Raw genomic sequence first — 16,685 nt, forward strand, 5'->3', positions numbered from 1 at the left:
TGTCTTAGCATTTATTTATTTTTGGTTCCTCATAGGTCATTGTGTGTGTGACTTTGGGGACATGTCCATCACATGTTGAAAGTCATTTTCATCAAGTTCTACTTATCAGATAGCACATGCTGAATATTAAGCCTTTTTCCATTGTTTTTCCATTTTTTAGTCCAGTAGTAATCTGTGTTGTTTTGATAATATCTTTGTATTATTTAATAACAATTCTTTTCTGAATCTGATGCCTTTCTTGTATTGTTTATAGTTCTCTTTCTCTACATGTGGAGTACTTTTTTTTTTTACTTAATATGTTTTCTGAATCTGATGCCTTTCTTGTATTGTTTATAGTTCTCTTTCTCTACATGTGGAGTAATTTTTTTTTTACTTAATATGAAAAAAAAAAACCTAAATGAAGGAAAGCAAACAAACTTAGCAGATAATAACAGTAATTATATGAAAATGTGATAATAATATTAAAATAAGTAAAATGCTTAACGTGCTAAGATAACTCAAGGAGATTTACTTGGGGAGGGGGCTTTTGATCCTTCCTTTTGTCTTTTAAGTCCCCCCAAAACCCTGCCCCCTTACAGGATATCACTCCTACAGATGTGCAATGATGAAAAAAGCAGCAACAACCCCTCAACTCAGTTCTTCGCCATCACAAGACCTGCAACAACAGTTTTCAAAATGCCCCCAGCTATCTCTTTCAAAGTATATAGACTGACGGAGGAGTGGGGCTGACAAAGAGGGGAGGAGTTGAATTGCAAGGACATTTTTTGACCTTTATATTCAACTGATATTTAATTAGTTTGTTGTGTATTATGTGTTATTATGTAAGAATGTTGAAATGTGTTTGACAGTGTTATTTCCACAAAGGGAGGATTTTGTGTGTGTGTGTGTGTAATTGTCTTATGTTTAATGTATACTGTCTTATTCCTTATACCCCAATGGAGGATTTTCATACATTTTATGCTTTCTAATGGATCAGGCTATTGTGTAGTTCAATGTTTAGATAACCACATTTCGCTGTCCCACCTGGCACACGGCCAACCTTCCCTACCCATTTTAAAATGTGTTAAAACTCGCTTTACCAAGGAGAAGCTTCAGGAAGGTGTATATGCCTTGATTTAGCAGGAATGATCCCTTATAAGTTAAATTGACTTATTTGGACGAGTGCCCCTTTTAAGAATGGTTTTCTTTTAACAGATTAGTTTGAAGAGTTGAGAACCATGGGGAAAGATAAATTCAAATTGGACTCAGTTTGAATTGGGCAAGTGTATCCAGGCTGCAATTAGCTTTTGGTCCTTAAAGTGCAAGTGCGCGACTTCCCATGACTGCAAAACCAATAATAAAACCCCCATAGGAAGCCAAGGCAAGGATATTTCCCTCAGGACGTGTCCAAACCTGTGGCAGCTGTGGTGAGTGCCAGGCAACATGGTTAATATGAAAGCCCTAAGTGGATTCACCAGGGATTGCCACTACTGTGAGACCACAGAAAAGCTACCTTGACACCTGAGAACACAAAAATGGCGGGGGACAAAGCAAACTGCATTTTTTTTTCAGTCAGTAGTGGACCTTCCTGCTAAATGTAAAGCATAGACCACTATTGAACAAAATACAACAGGTGTCCTTTATGCGATATTCTATATCCAGCTATCTGCACTACTATACTTGCAAATGGCCTTAAGAGGCATGATTTGCAAGTCCCCTTTCAGGTTTGCACAAACCCACACATCTAGTACGATAGATACAAAGTTATTATTTAGTGCATACCTATATAACATAAACATACATTGTATTGATCCGTGTTGCTCCCTCCTTTGCTGCCCTGCTCAACCCACCTCCTTTTCCACTAGGGCCTATTCCCACTCACACGGCACCCCTACCCTACCTTCACCGAGATTTAGGGTGCGGAGAAAGGATTTGCAAGTTCTTACAGAACTTTAATGCAAATCTATCTCCGAATGGGGGACTGTTACGGAAAGGGGGGGGCATGTCTTCTTCACCTTCTTCTTCGCTACAATATATCAATTTATTTCCAAATTGTCAATGTCAAAAGGGACTAAAATCTATAAGATTCATAGGAAATCAGCGTGCCAGTTTGCTCAATTACTCTAGGACTCCAGCAAGGTGTCAAGACCTTAATCCTTTCAAATTGCTCTGATCAGCCTTTCCTCCAGGCAATGTCAGGTGCCAGACTATGCATATTTGGGACTATTCTTTTCTCATCCCCAGGAAGTGTTTATCTGTGCATATCTCCAGCTCTGCATATTCCCCCCTCCCTCCTCCTTATGTTAATCCAGTGTAGCTCTGCATATTCCCCCTCCCTCCTCCATATGTTAATCTGTGTAACCCAACCTCCCTTTAATATATTCATGATGTAATCTGTGTAACCAAACCTCTCTTTAATGTATTCATGACGTGTTTTGCACTGTATTCTGGGACATGGAGGGAGTTTTCAAAAACTCATGTCACCCCTTTCTCACTGTTCAATCTCGTCTTGAACCTGTTGGCCAATAAACTTGGATCTTCTGCAGTTTGCTCCTGTCTCCGGCTGAGCTCATTTTCCTCCGCAGGGACCCGCGGACTTAGTCCGACGAACTGGGTGGCAGAGCAGCCTCGCACCCAGATTTTTGCCATAACAATCCATTTCCCATTCTGTACCAGACTCAGGCCTTGTGACAAATCCTTATCATCCTTGTTACGATGTGCTACAGCTAGGAGTGATTCAGGCACACCAGACAACTTCAGCAAGTGAAAGCTTGTCCACACTCCTGCTTGTCCCGTGCCTAGAAAGAAGGGACCCCAAGCAGTTTTCTGCTTGACTCTCGCTTTCGAGGGGAAAACCGCTGTTTAGCGAAAAATCAAAGCAAATGGTGATCCACCCACTTTGGGAAAAACTGTTCTGAACTGTAATCAATAAAAAGGAACAGCAAGTCACAGTTCATAAAACAACACAATACAAATTGAAGGCAAAGACACAACTTATACAATTGTGTGGTGTGGTTTTTTTTTTATTTAATATTGCTGTAGCTGCTTATTTGTACTTAATTCCATGCACACGACCTCCACCCAGTCAGGCCTGTAGCTAAAAAGAGCAGGAGGCATATCTCTTGGATAGGGAAAACTCTCTGTTTGGCTCTAAATCAGAGCAAACATCAATCTGGAGAAACCCCAAATGGCCATTTGTTCTGATTGAGTGCTAAAGGCTTTCAGACTTGTAGGTTCCTCTTCCTTATCCCACTCCTTGATCTTCTTCTCTAAGGTGCCTCTGACAGAAGTGGTGGAGCCCGTAGACTTTGAGGAGTACCTTGACAGCCACGTGCCAGATGCTGAGCCCGGTCCACTTCGTGATCTGGTTGAGTTTCCCACGGATGACCTGGAGGTGATCCACCAAACACGGGACTGTCGAACACTGGAACCTGGCATCCCTGAAGATGAGTAAGTGGCGGGATTATTAATTGTGGATTGTGGTTCTTCCGATACTTGTGATAAGCACCTCTGCTTCCATTTACTCCTGCAGCCTTTCACTGCAGAGCCCCCTTCAGCTCAGGACAGTTGTATGTAAGAGTTGCCAAGGAAAAAGAACTTGGCAATTTGCTGGCAGTTTTCTGCATTAGAACTTGCTAGTTCTGCAGTATTGACCAGCGAAAACGTGGTAGGCAAAGACTATTTTTTAATCTTCACATTAACAATTTTGGCGTGGCTGAATGCCACTTTGGAAGACTGATTTAAATGGCAATATAACTGACTTTTGACATCTGCATAAAGCTTTTGGGAAGGCATCCATTTAATTCCCAAAGGAGACTTAAGTGTGAAGAGGTGTAGGTCATTGTTGAAAGTCATCTGGGATTTTACAAGATAAACTCTGGGTGGGTTCTGCTTACAGGTCTTTCCCCTAAGATGTGTGGAAAAAAATTCTGAAGGGTTTTCACAATTCTGCCTTTTTGGTAATCCCACAGAGAAATAACATATTAATAGGGAAAATAGACTTCAGTGCACTATTCGTCATGGCACTAAGATGCAGAAATCATCACAAAAACTATCCAGTTCACCATGCTCATAGGAAGGAATGACCAGCTTTTCAAATAGAAGGGGAAAAACCCCACTCTTGACTGCTACTAAAACCCAGGAACACCTGTAGGCTCAGAGTCAAAGCACAAGAAGACTCTTATTGTAGTGTTTACCAAGCACTAAGGCTAGTAGTTTTCAAGGGCCACATTTTTTAATTTGTATCTATGTGAGAAAAAAGCATATCCGGGAGGTATTATCTGTTGTTTAATAAAGGTGTGGAAGCAAAACATGTGGAGAGAAATTTGATCCTTATCTCTCCTTGCAGATAAGTCTTTGGATGTTACTAACCTGTCGACATTTTTACTAGCCTGCTTTTCTTCCTCTTTCATTCTTCTCCAGGAAGCAGGATGCTCGCGTACGAGACGCTGTACAAGTCTACACAGAAGACTGGGTCATGGTCCAAAGAAAGTAGGTTGCACCTCTTCTTTGAGAAAGGATAGTAAAGACTGATTCTTTGCTATTGTGGTGGTGGTGAAATTTGCTGACAGTGCTTAATCTTTTTGGATGTGGATTAAATATGGACCTAACAGAAGGAACCTTTGGTAGGGGAGTGCTGCATTTCAAACTGAAAAAAGATTTTAAACAAACATTCTTCTAACTAAAAGAACCTATTAGACTCCTTTTACTTCCACCTGGACTAGCCGTGACTTGCACCTTCCCACAAGCTGTTATTCACCCATCCTCCAGCCCTCTAAAGTGTCAGTGGAAGGGCTAGAGAAGTTGGAGGGAAATTCCTAACTTTCTATGGAACTTCCTTAAGATTGCATTGGAGTAAATCCTTGCACTGTAATAATTGTATCTGCTTATAATTGGCCATTTGATAGCCAGAGCCCTGGTTGCCCAAGTCCTTTCAATTACTGCATAATTATTGCTTCAGCAGCCATTCTGTAGTGGTGGAAGAGTTGTTTCATTCAGATAAGCCATAGTATATGTTCTGGATTGTAATCTCAGTTTTTGGGAGCCTTTCAAATAGAGTTCACTGTTTCTTCTGCCCTGGTTCAGGTACCAAAAGCTGAGCACCATGTACAATGCTATTACAGCCGAGAGGCAAAGGGAGAGGCAGAAGGGGCTGCCTAGGCAAGTCTTTGAACTTGATGAAGTAGCTGAAGAGCGGAGCAGTCAGGGGGATTCGGTAAGTCAAGTCAGATTTGTAAAATCTAGCATGTTGGAGCAGCTCTTCTATGTCCTCTATGGGGTCCATGAGCAAAGAGTCACAATATAATATGAAAGACCATCTTTTTGGGGGTGGGGGGTGGGGTGGAGTTCTGTTAGTTTGCATTTCTTTTCTTTTTAAAATTTTATTTACACTTTTCAGGTTTATACATTTCACTAATTTTACAATCGTTTTGACATTTCAAAGTTTGACTTCCTTCCCCCTCTTTTTTGCGGTTCCAAATTAACTTAATTTGCTCATTTATTCATCTACTTTAAATATTTACTCTTATAAAACTGGAGGTTATTACAATAATCCTGCCAATGTTCTTATCTGTTTACTATTTATCTGTAAATATTCAATACACCATTTCTATTCTGTTATAACAAGTTTGATTTCTTATTCTTCTGGTAAGCTTCACCATTTCTGCATATTCCATAAGTTTTTGTATCCATCCTTCCTTTGCTGAGAGTCACTTCGCATTTCTTACTGCAGAAAGTATTGATCAGATGTGTAGAGATTTTCCTATTCTACTTAATTCAGGAGGGTTCTGGAAGCTTTTCTGTGTGAAAGAAACAAGCAGAAAGTTCATGGTGTTTGGGTTATTCCTTCAGAGAAGCTGAGTTCCAGCTTAAACTTGTTTTGTTCTCTCTTCTGTGAAGGTGATGCGGAATATAATAATAGGCCAGAAGGAGCCTGGGTTTCATTCTCTCTTTCTATCTCTTTTCCTTCTGGTGTGGTGTTCTGTACATAGTATGCATAGTGTTAAGGTTTAGTCTTACTGTAAGTTATTGTAAGTTTAAGTTAAGTCTGCTGCAAGTGGATTTTTTATGGACCATGCCAATCCTGAATGCTTTAGATTTGTGACAATTATGCTCACTGGCCTTCAGTAGCAGTAAAACTCTTCTGGATGGAATATTAATTGCCTCTGGTCTATTTTTTTGGGAATCCTGCAACGTGTTTAAGTTTTACTCTTCTAGTTCTAGTGCGGGTGACTGGTGGCTGTGGCAATGGCTGCTGTCGATCGGGCGCTGCTGCAGCATTTGGGCGGGTGATTGGCAGCTGCTGACGGCGAGCAGAAATACGACTGGATGCTGCTGCATCATGTCCCCCCCAAAAAGCTCAACAACTCTGGGCAATTTCCCCCCATTTTCTTAATTTTTAGCCCCCAAAAATGGGGGAGGTGTCTTATACACGGGGGATGTTATACATGGAAAAATACGGTATTCTGAGCCTGGCGAAATGCTCTGGGCTGCTGTGAATTTGCTAGATACTCAGTGAAGTTTGCTGTTGTCAGCAGGAAGACAATGTGGCTCTCGGCAAGGCAGTGCCTTGGACAACAAGGCCTTTTACTATGGTACATCAGGTATTCCTTGTCCCTTCCAGGATGACCTGAAGCGCTGCTCCACCTCCCTCGATGATACACCCCGTGGCAGCTGGGCCTCCAGCATCTTTGACTTGAAGAACTCCGCAGCCGACTTCTTGTTGCGCTCTCTCTTGGTGCGCACTGCCATCGAAGAGACTGACCGCACGAATGAGGAGCTGCGCAAGAAGAACCGGCATGGTGAAATCCTGGCCCTTTACCCGGCCCCAGATGAGGTGAGCGCAGGCCCTGAGATTCTAGTAGCTTTTGCATGATCCTGTAGCATCCATGAAATGGCAGGTATGTTTGGATGTGGGCTGATGAGAATTAGAAGGTGCCCGTTTGCCTCTTGGGGGCAGATACCAGGTTGTGCAGAGGATGCTTTGACAGCCACAGACTTTGCTGAGTGGTAAAGGTTGGAGGAAGAACCACCACAGTCTTGTCATTCTTTTTTAAGTGGTTTTGTCAAGAAAGAGGAGTAGGAGGGATCATTACGTTGCCTGGCACGCCTCCTTTCCTCCTCCTCCAGAGATCTCAGAACTGTCCAGTCTCTTCCCTGCCCTATGACACTCTGTTTGGACTCACTTTTGTTCTAGCAAGCTCCAATACTGTTTTCCTAGCGCTAAGCACATGGTTGCATAGATGATGTGCTTCTCTTTATCTTTTCAGGATGAGGCAGTAGAACGCTGCAGCATCCCAGAAGTTCCCAAGGAGCACTTTGGTCAGAGGATCCTGGTGAAGTGTTTGTCTCTGAAGTAAGTCACTTTTTATTTGCCAAACCAAACTCAAAGTAGGACATACTTTGGGAGGTGGTGGCGGGCTGGGCCTTGGAGTTCCCAAACCTACTGGTTTTGGGAGACTTCAACGTCCATGCCGATGTCGCTCCCTCCTCACAGGCTCTGGACCTAGCGACTTCCATGGCAACACTAGGGCCCTCCCAGTTTGTTTTGGGCCCCACTCATCAAGCAGGCCACACGCTGGATCTGATCTTTGGGGCTGGCATAGATGTGATCATGCTCCCCCCTGTGGAAGTGCCATGGTCTGATCACTACGCTCTGAAAGCCAACATTGACTTCCCGCTCCTCCCCTGCTCGGGTGGCGAACCTATTTGGGCTCGTCCGCGAAAACAGATGGATCCTGATAGATTCCGACAAGCCTTGCGGGACCCTGCTCCTCCTGGCGACTCATTAGATGACCTTGTTGAGGACTGGGATAACCGGCTCTTGGCAGCCATTGATGAGATTGTGCCTAAGCGCCCTCTGCGACCCCGTCGAAACCGGGCCCCTTGGTTTACTGAGGAGCTCCGGAAAATGAAGCGGGATCTCAGACAGCTAGAGCAAGTATGGTGATGCTCCCTTTCCATGGAGGCGCAAGTTACAGCAACAGCCAAGGCGACATCAAGCAGTTGGTCCCTTACCTTTCCCGCCCCAACCTGGTCACAGTGATCCATGCGACGGTCATCTCCAGGCTTGACTACTGTAATTTGCTCTACGCGGGGCTGCCCTTGAAGCTGACCCAAAAACTCCAGAGGGTGCAGAATGCTGCAGCGAGGCTCCTCACGGGGTCTCTGCCATGGGAGCATATTCACCCAGTGCTTTTCCAGCTGCACTGGCTCCCGGTGGAGTACAGGGTCAGATTTAAGGTGCTGCTTTTGGCCTTTCAAGCCCTTCACGGCCTAGGACCCTCGTACCTACGGGACCGCCTCTCCCAGTATGCCCCACAGAGGGCCTCAAAAGTCCATAAATAGCAACACCCTAGTGGTCCCGGGCCCTAAAGAAATTAGATTGGCTTCAACCAGAGCCAGGGCTTTTTCAACACTGGCTCCGGCCTGGTGGAACGCTCTGCCTCATGAGACCAGGGCCCTACAGGATCTGATTTCTTTCCGCAGGGCCTGTAAGACAGAGTTGTTCCGCCTGGCCTTTGGCTTGGAGCCAATTTTATTCCCTCCCTCTCTTTCTTTTTTCCTTTCCTTCTCCTCCTGCGATGAGGCTACATTTTAATATTTTAATGTTTTAATATTTTAATGTATTTTAATTTTGTTTTTCAGTTGTAATCATTCAACTTGTTTTTATTATTGCTTGTAAGCTGCTCTGAGCTCAGCCTTGGCAGGGGAGGGCGTGGTATAAATAAATATTATTGTTGTTGTTATTATTATTATTATTATTATTGCAGTGCTTTTCACAAATGCTTCAGGGTGCAGTGCTGTGCAAAGGGTGTGAGGCCCTGGGTGAACATTGTGTCAGTTTGCATTTCTTAGTGCAGAAAGTATTGATCAGATGTGCAGAGTTCTTTTCTGTTTAATTAATTCAAGAGAGTTCTGGAAGCTTCTTTGTGTGAAAGAAACAAGCAGAAGGTTCCTGATGTTTGGGTTATTGCTTCAGAGAAGCAGAGTACAGCTGTCTTAAACTGGTTCTGTTATCTCTTCTGTCAAGGTCTTGCTGACTTTAATAATAAGCCAGAGGGAGCCTGGGTTTCTCTTTCTCTTTCCCTTCTGGTGCGGTGTTCTGTAAATAGTATGCTTAGTGTTAAGGTTTAGTTTTATTATAAGTTATTGTAAGTTACCCTAAGTCTACTGCAATTGGCTTTCTTATGGACAGTGCCAGTTCTGAGTGTATTGGATTTGTGACCATTATGCTCATTTGCCTTCAGGAGCAGTAAAGCACTGCTGGATGAAATATTAATTGCCTCTGGTCTATTTTTTGGGAATCCTGCAACGTGTTTAGTTTTATTCTAACTATACATTGGAGTTCTGCTCTGGTTCAGTATTGAGTAGAATTACATGACACTTTGCTGGAGGATTTCAAAGCTGTCTCCGCGGAAAACCAAATTCTGAATCCAGGGGTCCATTTCTTATTCACTGTTCTCACTGGAGGGTGTGCATGCCTCTGTTTCCAATCATTTCATGGTGGAGAGCAGCACTGGCACTACGTTCAGTCCATACAAGAGGCCCCCATGCTAAATTGCAAACAACCTGCAATTGCCTTGGGAAGAAGGCTCCTTGTTGCTTTGCCAGGAGATGCCCACGTTCATGGACGGCACAAGGTTCATTGCTGGCTATGGTTGACGTATGGTTGTTTTCTCACTGAACCATCTCTCTCTCTCTCTCGTACCCTTCCATGGAGCAGGTTTGAGATCGAGATCGAACCGATCTTCGGATCGCTAGCGCTTTACGATGTGAAGGAGAAGAAGAAGGTACTACTCTGTGATTCTGAGCAATACTTGTCTTTACAGCTAGAAGCAGGACCATTTTATAAAATGGGCAGAGAGCAAAGCATAGCAAGGTAGGATGCAAATTGGTCAGTTGCCTAAAATTGCTGAGATGTTTGAAAGACTAGTTTGATAGACATAGGAAGCACTGGGTTGGAGATGCTCTTGATTATGTCCATGCAGCACATACACAAGGCTACTTGATGTGTCTTCTTACTAGTTCCCCTGGAATCAGAGCAGTCTGCAGTCTCTTCCTGTTCTGGAACAGGTAGGAACTGCCTTCAGACATTTTGGAGGAAAGCGGGGAATTTTCTCCCCTAGCGATTGCCCTGCCTTCAGTTAGTGCTGCAAACTCTTGTGGGTTCCTGCCTCAAGCGCTTCCTTCTAGTTAGAGGAGTTTCAAAGGCAGGAGAATGAACGGCCTCAGCTGAGCTAGGAGGGAAAGGTGGATCAGAGCATTCTGCAGGCAGCAGCTATGCAGGCGCCTTCAGATTGTGGTTTATCTGACCCCTCACTCCCATCCCAAGGACACAGGGTGACTTCAGCTGCAGTGAGAAGCCTAGCCAGCTGCATGCCCTGCTGCCTTAAGTCTCTGTGCCATTAGTTCTCTCTGGCTGGATCTATACAGATTTTAAAAAACGCTATAAAAGCTCTTAATGGAAAATCCCATTGGTGACAGATTGCTGCTCTATAGCACCATCTGGTGCCGCATGTTTATAACGCAGTTATAACTCGATATACAGTAGTACCTTGGTTTACGAACTTAATCCGTTCCAGAAGTCCATTCTTAATCCAAAGCGACCTTAAACCAAGGCGTGCTTCTCCATAGCAGCGGGGGACTCAATTTACAAATGGAACACACTCAACATGTTCTGCTTCCAAGGCAAAGTTTGCAAACCAAAACACCCACTTCTGGGTTTGCAGCGTTCTTAATCCAAGTTGTTCATAAACTACGTTGTTCTTAAGCCAAGGTACCACTGTAATTGACAAGTGTAGCTGAGGCCCCTCTCTTCTCCCCAGCACAGTCTCCTAAGCTTGGCTTTATTAAGCGCCTCAGGAAACTACTGTGTGGAACCAGGCAGATCTGGCAGAAGCCAGTGGAAAACAGGGCTAGTGCTCTCTGGCTGCAGGAAAGAGAAGCCCCAGGTCTTGTTACAGTAGTGGTGGCGACAGCAAGCCAGATTTCAAGACCACAGTGGATAGGCCTTGTCCAGATCTAAAGTCCTCTGACTGTTGTGGTGCTCCCAGCTTTGTTGCTGTGTCAGGTTAGGAGTGGATCTTGAGTGCATGGTAACTTTGCCCAGCTTCTGCCTTTTCCCCAACTTTTCTAGATCTCTGAAAACTTCTATTTTGACCTGAATTCGGAGCACATGAAGGGGCTTCTGCGAGCGCACAGTGCCCACCCTGCTATCTCCACGCTGGCTCGCTCGGCCATCTTCTCCCTCACGCATCCTTCTCCAGATATATTCTTAGTGATCAAGGTGAGATGTTTGATCTTCAGTCACGCCTCCAGAGCTCATCCCCCTTTGCAGCCATTCTGGCAAGCGCTGTGCCTGCGGTGGAGGCACATATATTCTGCCTCCTTCTGTGAGTGCAGGAAAATAGCTTGTTTGAGCTGGGCATCAGAATTAACAGCTTGAGAATCTCAGCTATCCTTAAAACAAAAGAAAACATGTTTCTAGTTCCCATGGGTTTGGAGGGAGTTTTGAATTTGTGTGGGCAATGTCTAGCAGACTCTCTGAAACTGGATTGAGGTCTGGGAGGGCCCATTCTTTTTCATTTTACTTATGGTTTTGGTTAGCTGAATGAATAACGCAAAAGAAACATAAGCAAAATAAAAGTAATTACATAGTGCAGAACGCCATTTTGTTCTCCTTGCCCCATATTTTCTTTTCAAACACTGAGTAAGCCCAGCTCTAGGTGCAGGACTTTTCATCTTTCCTTAGCTTCAGGGACAGATGAGAGGGCTCTCTGGTTGCAGGCCTCTCTCGTCAGGGCTAGTTGTAGAACTTGAGGTAGAGCTCACAGCACTCTTGGTTTAATATTTGGGAACTTCCAAGGCATCTGCTGGACTTCATCACCAATAACTTGCTTTTCCTTTCCTTGCCCAGCTGGAGAAGGTCCTGCAGCAAGGGGACATCAGTGAATGCTGTGAGCCATACATGGTCATGAAGGAGACTGATGCTCTGAAGGTAGGTAGGTGGAAGCAAGATGAGGAAGCAGTTGGGTTCCTGGCCTTGCTGTGTGTGTGTGTATGATAAGGAAGCAGTTGGGTTCTTGGCCATGCTCTCTCTCTCTCTCTCTCTCTCTCTCTGTCTGTCTGTCTGTGTGTGTGTGTGTGTGTGTGTGTGTGTGTGTTTTAGTTAGCTAGCTAGCATGCTAGACTTGGCCCCGGGTTTCAATTCTACCTGTATCATTAAATCCCTGGATGCCCTGGGATGACCTCTTGCATGTTCTCAATGGAATGAAAATGGCCTGCTTTACAGGTTTATTTTATGGGTGGATGTGGTAAGGGGTTCAGCATTTACAGTTTGGTCACAGTCATGGTGAAGTTTCCCCCCTTGTGCTTCCTTTTTAAAATTTTATTTATGATTTTCAATTTTTATACATTTCAATAATTTTACAATCATTTTCACATTTTGGAAATCGACTTCCTTTCCCTTCTTTCTGCGGTTCCTTAAATTTATTTTAAAAAATATTTTCTGCTTATTCCAAATTAACTTAATCATTTATGCATCTTTTTAAAATGTATCCTCTTATAAAACTGCAGGTTATTACAGTAATCCTGCCATTGTTCCTATCTGTTTACAGTTTATTTGCAAACATTCAATAAACCATATCCATTCTTTTATAAAAAGTTTGCTATCCTGATTTCTCCCCCCTTGTGCTTCCAGAACAAAGAGAAGCTGGAGAAGCTGCGGGTGGCAGGAGAGCAGTTCTGCACCCGTCTGGGAAGGTACCGCATGCCATTTGCCTGGACTGCCATCCACCTCGTGAATATAATCAACAGCACTGGGATGCTTGAGAGGGATGCTTCCGACTCTGAGAGTGGTGAGTATAGTGCCGTGACCAAGCTATTTGAGAAAGGACGCTTTACTGTGGGGAATTGGCTGCTGACGCTGCTTTTCCCCAGTTGCATGGCACTTTTGTCCAAAGGAACCTCGGGAACTGAGGCAGTGTGATGTAGTGGTTAGAGCCGGCATAGGCAAACTCAGCCATCCAGATGATTTGGGATTACAGTTCCCATCATCCCTGACCACGGGTCCTGTTAGCTAGGGATGATGGGAGTTGCCCCAAAACATCTGGAGGGCCACGTTTGCCTATGCCTGGGTTAGAGTGTCAGACTGGGACCCGAGTTTAAATTCCCAAATGGTCATGAAGCTCACTGGGTGACCTTGGGCCAGTCACACACTCTCAGCCTGATCTACTTCACAGGGTTCTTGTGAGGATAAAATGGGGAGGAGAACTTTGTAAGCCACTTTGAGCTCCTTGAAGGAATGGTGGGATGTAACGACAACAACAACGCCACAGATTGCACTGTATGTTTATAATCAGAAATGGGATGACTTGTAACTGGCAGTTGTGCATCACAGGAATAGTTTAAAGCTGACTCACAGCATGCTAGCATTACAAACAGGGTAAAATCAAGCCACAAATTTGCAGTCATGTCCATGCAGCCCTAAAGCTCACAAAACAGAAATGTTGAATGAGGTAGATTGTTTATGCTCATGAGCTAGAGACTGAGACAAAGGAAGCGGCAGTTTCTATGTTTTGCTCTCTTTTCTTCAAACAAAGGTATCCTTCAATTTATCAGCAGGGAAAAATTGGGTATGAGAAGCATCTTCCGAGAGCTCTATACGGCAGACCTCAAGTGTAATTTACTACACATTATACCATGTCTGCTAGAGCACGCAAACGGGTTTTTTTATTCAGTGGACTTAACTTCAGTGGCCTCCTGGTATCAGTACATCTGCCTCCATATAGCACAGTGCAAAGTATCACCTCTGTAGCAGACTCTGACAGATTAAGGGGTTTAGTTTTCTTGGCCACGATCAATCATTTATCGCTTAAGTGTAAACACTTAAGTGATACAGCTCCCCTTGGTTGTGCTGGAGATTCTGAAGTTCATTTCCATTGCAAATTGTAAGGTATCTGTCAAGGGACAATACTGCACTACTTTAGAAAAGCTGCTTCCAGTGTTATTGTGGGACACCTGTTGTTGGTTTTGTAGAAACAATTCTACGTTGTTGAGGAAGCTTGTGGGTAGTTTCTGCAAAATGCCTATTAGCGCAACCATTGCGCTGTTGTACAGCGTTGTGGTCTCCATTAGGTTTGCCCTCACAACAACCTTGCAAAGTAGGCCACATCCCCCTCCCCAGCGCTGTGGACATGAAGCTGAGAGGCAGTGATAGCCACTCGCCTAATACCAAGCATGAGTTCCTGGCAGAGCCCGGTTCTCTTCTCACCATTGCCTATTGCCTAAATATGACTCCTTATTTCTGCATGTGTGCACCTCACCTATTGAACATATCTTCCTCTGTTTTAGATCGCAAGGGAACCTGGAATGAGCGCAAGAGGAAAACATATGAGCGCATGAGTGTTGGGGAGGAGATGTGCAGCTTCAGCAACTTCCGCCCAGCTACCCTTACCGTCACCAACTTCTTCAAGCAGGTGGGAGGCTTGGAGTCTGGGCTGTCTGGACTGATTCATAATATCACTGTCTTTGGGTTTTCACATCTGTAGGAGTGTAGCTAACAGGACCAGAGATTTGCAGGCAATTACCTGTTTGTGCATGGGGACGCGGGTGGCGCTGTGGGTAAAACCTCAGCGCCTAGGACTTGCCGATCGTATGGTCGGCGGTTCGAATCCCCGCGGCGGGGTGAGCTCCCGTCGTTCAGTCCCAGCTCCTGCCCACCTAGCAGTTCGAAAGCACTCTTAAGTGCAAGTAGATAAATAGGTACCGCTTTCTAGTGGGAAAGTAAATGGCGTTTCCGTGTGCTGCGCTGGTGCAGGCTCGCCAGAGCAGCTTCGTCACGCTGGCCACGTGACCCGGAAGTGTCTCCGGACAGCGCTGGCCCCCGGCCTCTTAAGTGAGATGGGCGCACAACCCTAGAGTCGGACACGACTGGCCTATACAGGCAGGGGTACATTTACCTTTACCTGTTTGTGCTAGAGAATTTTCTCTTTCCTCATAAGAAGCTGCGATTCTTCTTTCATTATTTTCCCCACTCAGCATAAAATGCTGGGAAATGGGTTGAAAGTGGGGCATGGTCACTGCCCAGGGCCCAGCAGGATTCTCTGCCTTTATTTGCAGGGCCCCTCCTTTTCTTACAACTTCAAGATTTTCAAGCATTTTCCACAAGAGTCTTCAGTGCATGTTCAGAACTTGTACGCTCCAACAGAGCTTCAGATTCTTGACAGAACCTTCAAGTGACTTGCAATTTAGGACTTTGAAAGTTAAGTTGTATACAGTGAAGTATACGTTCTGGCAGAGTCTTAAAATGAACCTGAGGAATATTACAGGTGCCTCTCACGTCTACTTGTTTGGCAACGCCTTCTCTGTAGTGGTGCCCCAGTCGTGAAATTCCCTGTCCCTAGAGGCTTATACTCCCTCTCTGTTAATGAGTTTCTGATATAGGTTAAAATCCAATTCAGGGCATCGGGTGAATTGTTTTATTTCAGTCTGGTGTCAAGATCTTATCTTGTACTTTACTGTTCAAACAATCATTTGTAGTGGTTTAAGATTGGATTTTATCCTATGTATGCTTTGATGTGTTTCCTTGTATTATGTTTTTAGACTTATTGGAAGTCTGCAGTGCAATGCAATGGACAGTCTATACATAGGGTAAATGAGTAAATTGGAACAAGTATTGCTAGAGCAATGCCACATCCACTAAGGAACTCACAAGGGGCTTAATGCCACTGTCTTGGTGGATGTTACTCTTCTGTTCTGGTTCAACTCTCCCCTTCTTTTTTCCACCCCCCCAAAAAAAAACTCTAGGAAGGTGATCGTCTCAGTGATGAGGACCTATACAAGTTCCTGGCAGACATGAGGCGGCCATCATCTGTCCTAAGAAGGCTCCGACCTGTCACAGGTAAGGTGTGTGCCTATAAATCAGCCTGCGACAAGGCACTGCCTCTTGTTGAGAGCTCTGTGGAATGGGGAATTCTGGAGCCGGTGTTGATTGTGGTAGCCATGTAGTCTGTTGTGACAAAAGCAATAAAACTCTTTGGCCAGATCCCACTTTTGCCAAGAGCAGGAAATGGTTCCTGAGAACAGAAAGCAGAGAAAAGGTCTGTGTGTGTGTGTGTGTGTGTGTGTGTGTCTGAGTTTGTGTTCAGTTTCCTCCCAAAGTGAGGCAGAAAGATCAGTCATTACAAGAAATAGCTGAAGGTGTTTCAGAATCCAGTGAAATGAGAGCAAGAGCAAATCAGCATAGTTTATTATTATTTAAAAAGTTCTTAAACAATCCTTCATCATTGTTCTCTGTTTGAGGTGAAGGAGGCCTCTCTATAGTTTCTGTTGTCCATTTCCATTCCTTGTGCAATCTGTGTGTGTGTGCTCATTCTTCTCTGTGATATAATAGAGATCAGGAAACTCAAGCACCCTAGAACTCTCCAGCCCTCTACCACACATTCTCCGTCTCAGAGGTCTGTCAGTTTTGTCATGTTGGCTTCTGTATGCAAACTCTCCTTACACACCCACACACCCTCTTTTTTCGGCCTTGCAGCCCAGCTCAAGATCGACATTTCTCCTTTGCCGGAGAACCCCCATTACTGCCTGTCGCCGGAACTTCTGCATGTGCTGCCCTATCCTGACCTCCGAGTCCGGCCCACCAAGGAGATCCTGGAGTTTCCAGTCAAGGAAGTCTACACACCGCACACAACGTACAGGTAGGT

At 44.6% G+C, this 16,685-nt stretch overlaps 1 protein-coding gene across 4 annotated transcripts in view; it reads left to right on the top strand.

Moving 5' to 3' along the window:
* DOCK6 (dedicator of cytokinesis 6) overlaps window positions 1–16,685 on the top strand; it is a 100,629-nt gene that overhangs the window by 19,699 nt on the left and 64,245 nt on the right. For all 4 annotated transcript variants that reach the window (XM_081893625.1, XM_081893626.1, XM_081893627.1 and 1 more), the window contains exons 3-14: window positions 3,254–3,429; window positions 4,402–4,470; window positions 5,065–5,194; window positions 6,602–6,814; window positions 7,248–7,333; window positions 9,704–9,770; window positions 11,117–11,266; window positions 11,897–11,977; window positions 12,680–12,836; window positions 14,332–14,456; window positions 15,787–15,880; window positions 16,517–16,679. In XM_081893625.1, the coding sequence (XP_081749751.1) occupies window positions 3,254–3,429; window positions 4,402–4,470; window positions 5,065–5,194; window positions 6,602–6,814; window positions 7,248–7,333; window positions 9,704–9,770; window positions 11,117–11,266; window positions 11,897–11,977; window positions 12,680–12,836; window positions 14,332–14,456; window positions 15,787–15,880; window positions 16,517–16,679 (1,511 nt within the window). The remainder of the gene's footprint in view (window positions 1–3,253; window positions 3,430–4,401; window positions 4,471–5,064; window positions 5,195–6,601; window positions 6,815–7,247; window positions 7,334–9,703; window positions 9,771–11,116; window positions 11,267–11,896; window positions 11,978–12,679; window positions 12,837–14,331; window positions 14,457–15,786; window positions 15,881–16,516; window positions 16,680–16,685) is intronic.

Source organism: Podarcis melisellensis (genome assembly GCF_964234715.1).
Source record: "Podarcis melisellensis genome assembly, chromosome: 17".
Taxonomy (NCBI): Eukaryota; Metazoa; Chordata; class Lepidosauria; order Squamata; family Lacertidae; genus Podarcis; species Podarcis melisellensis.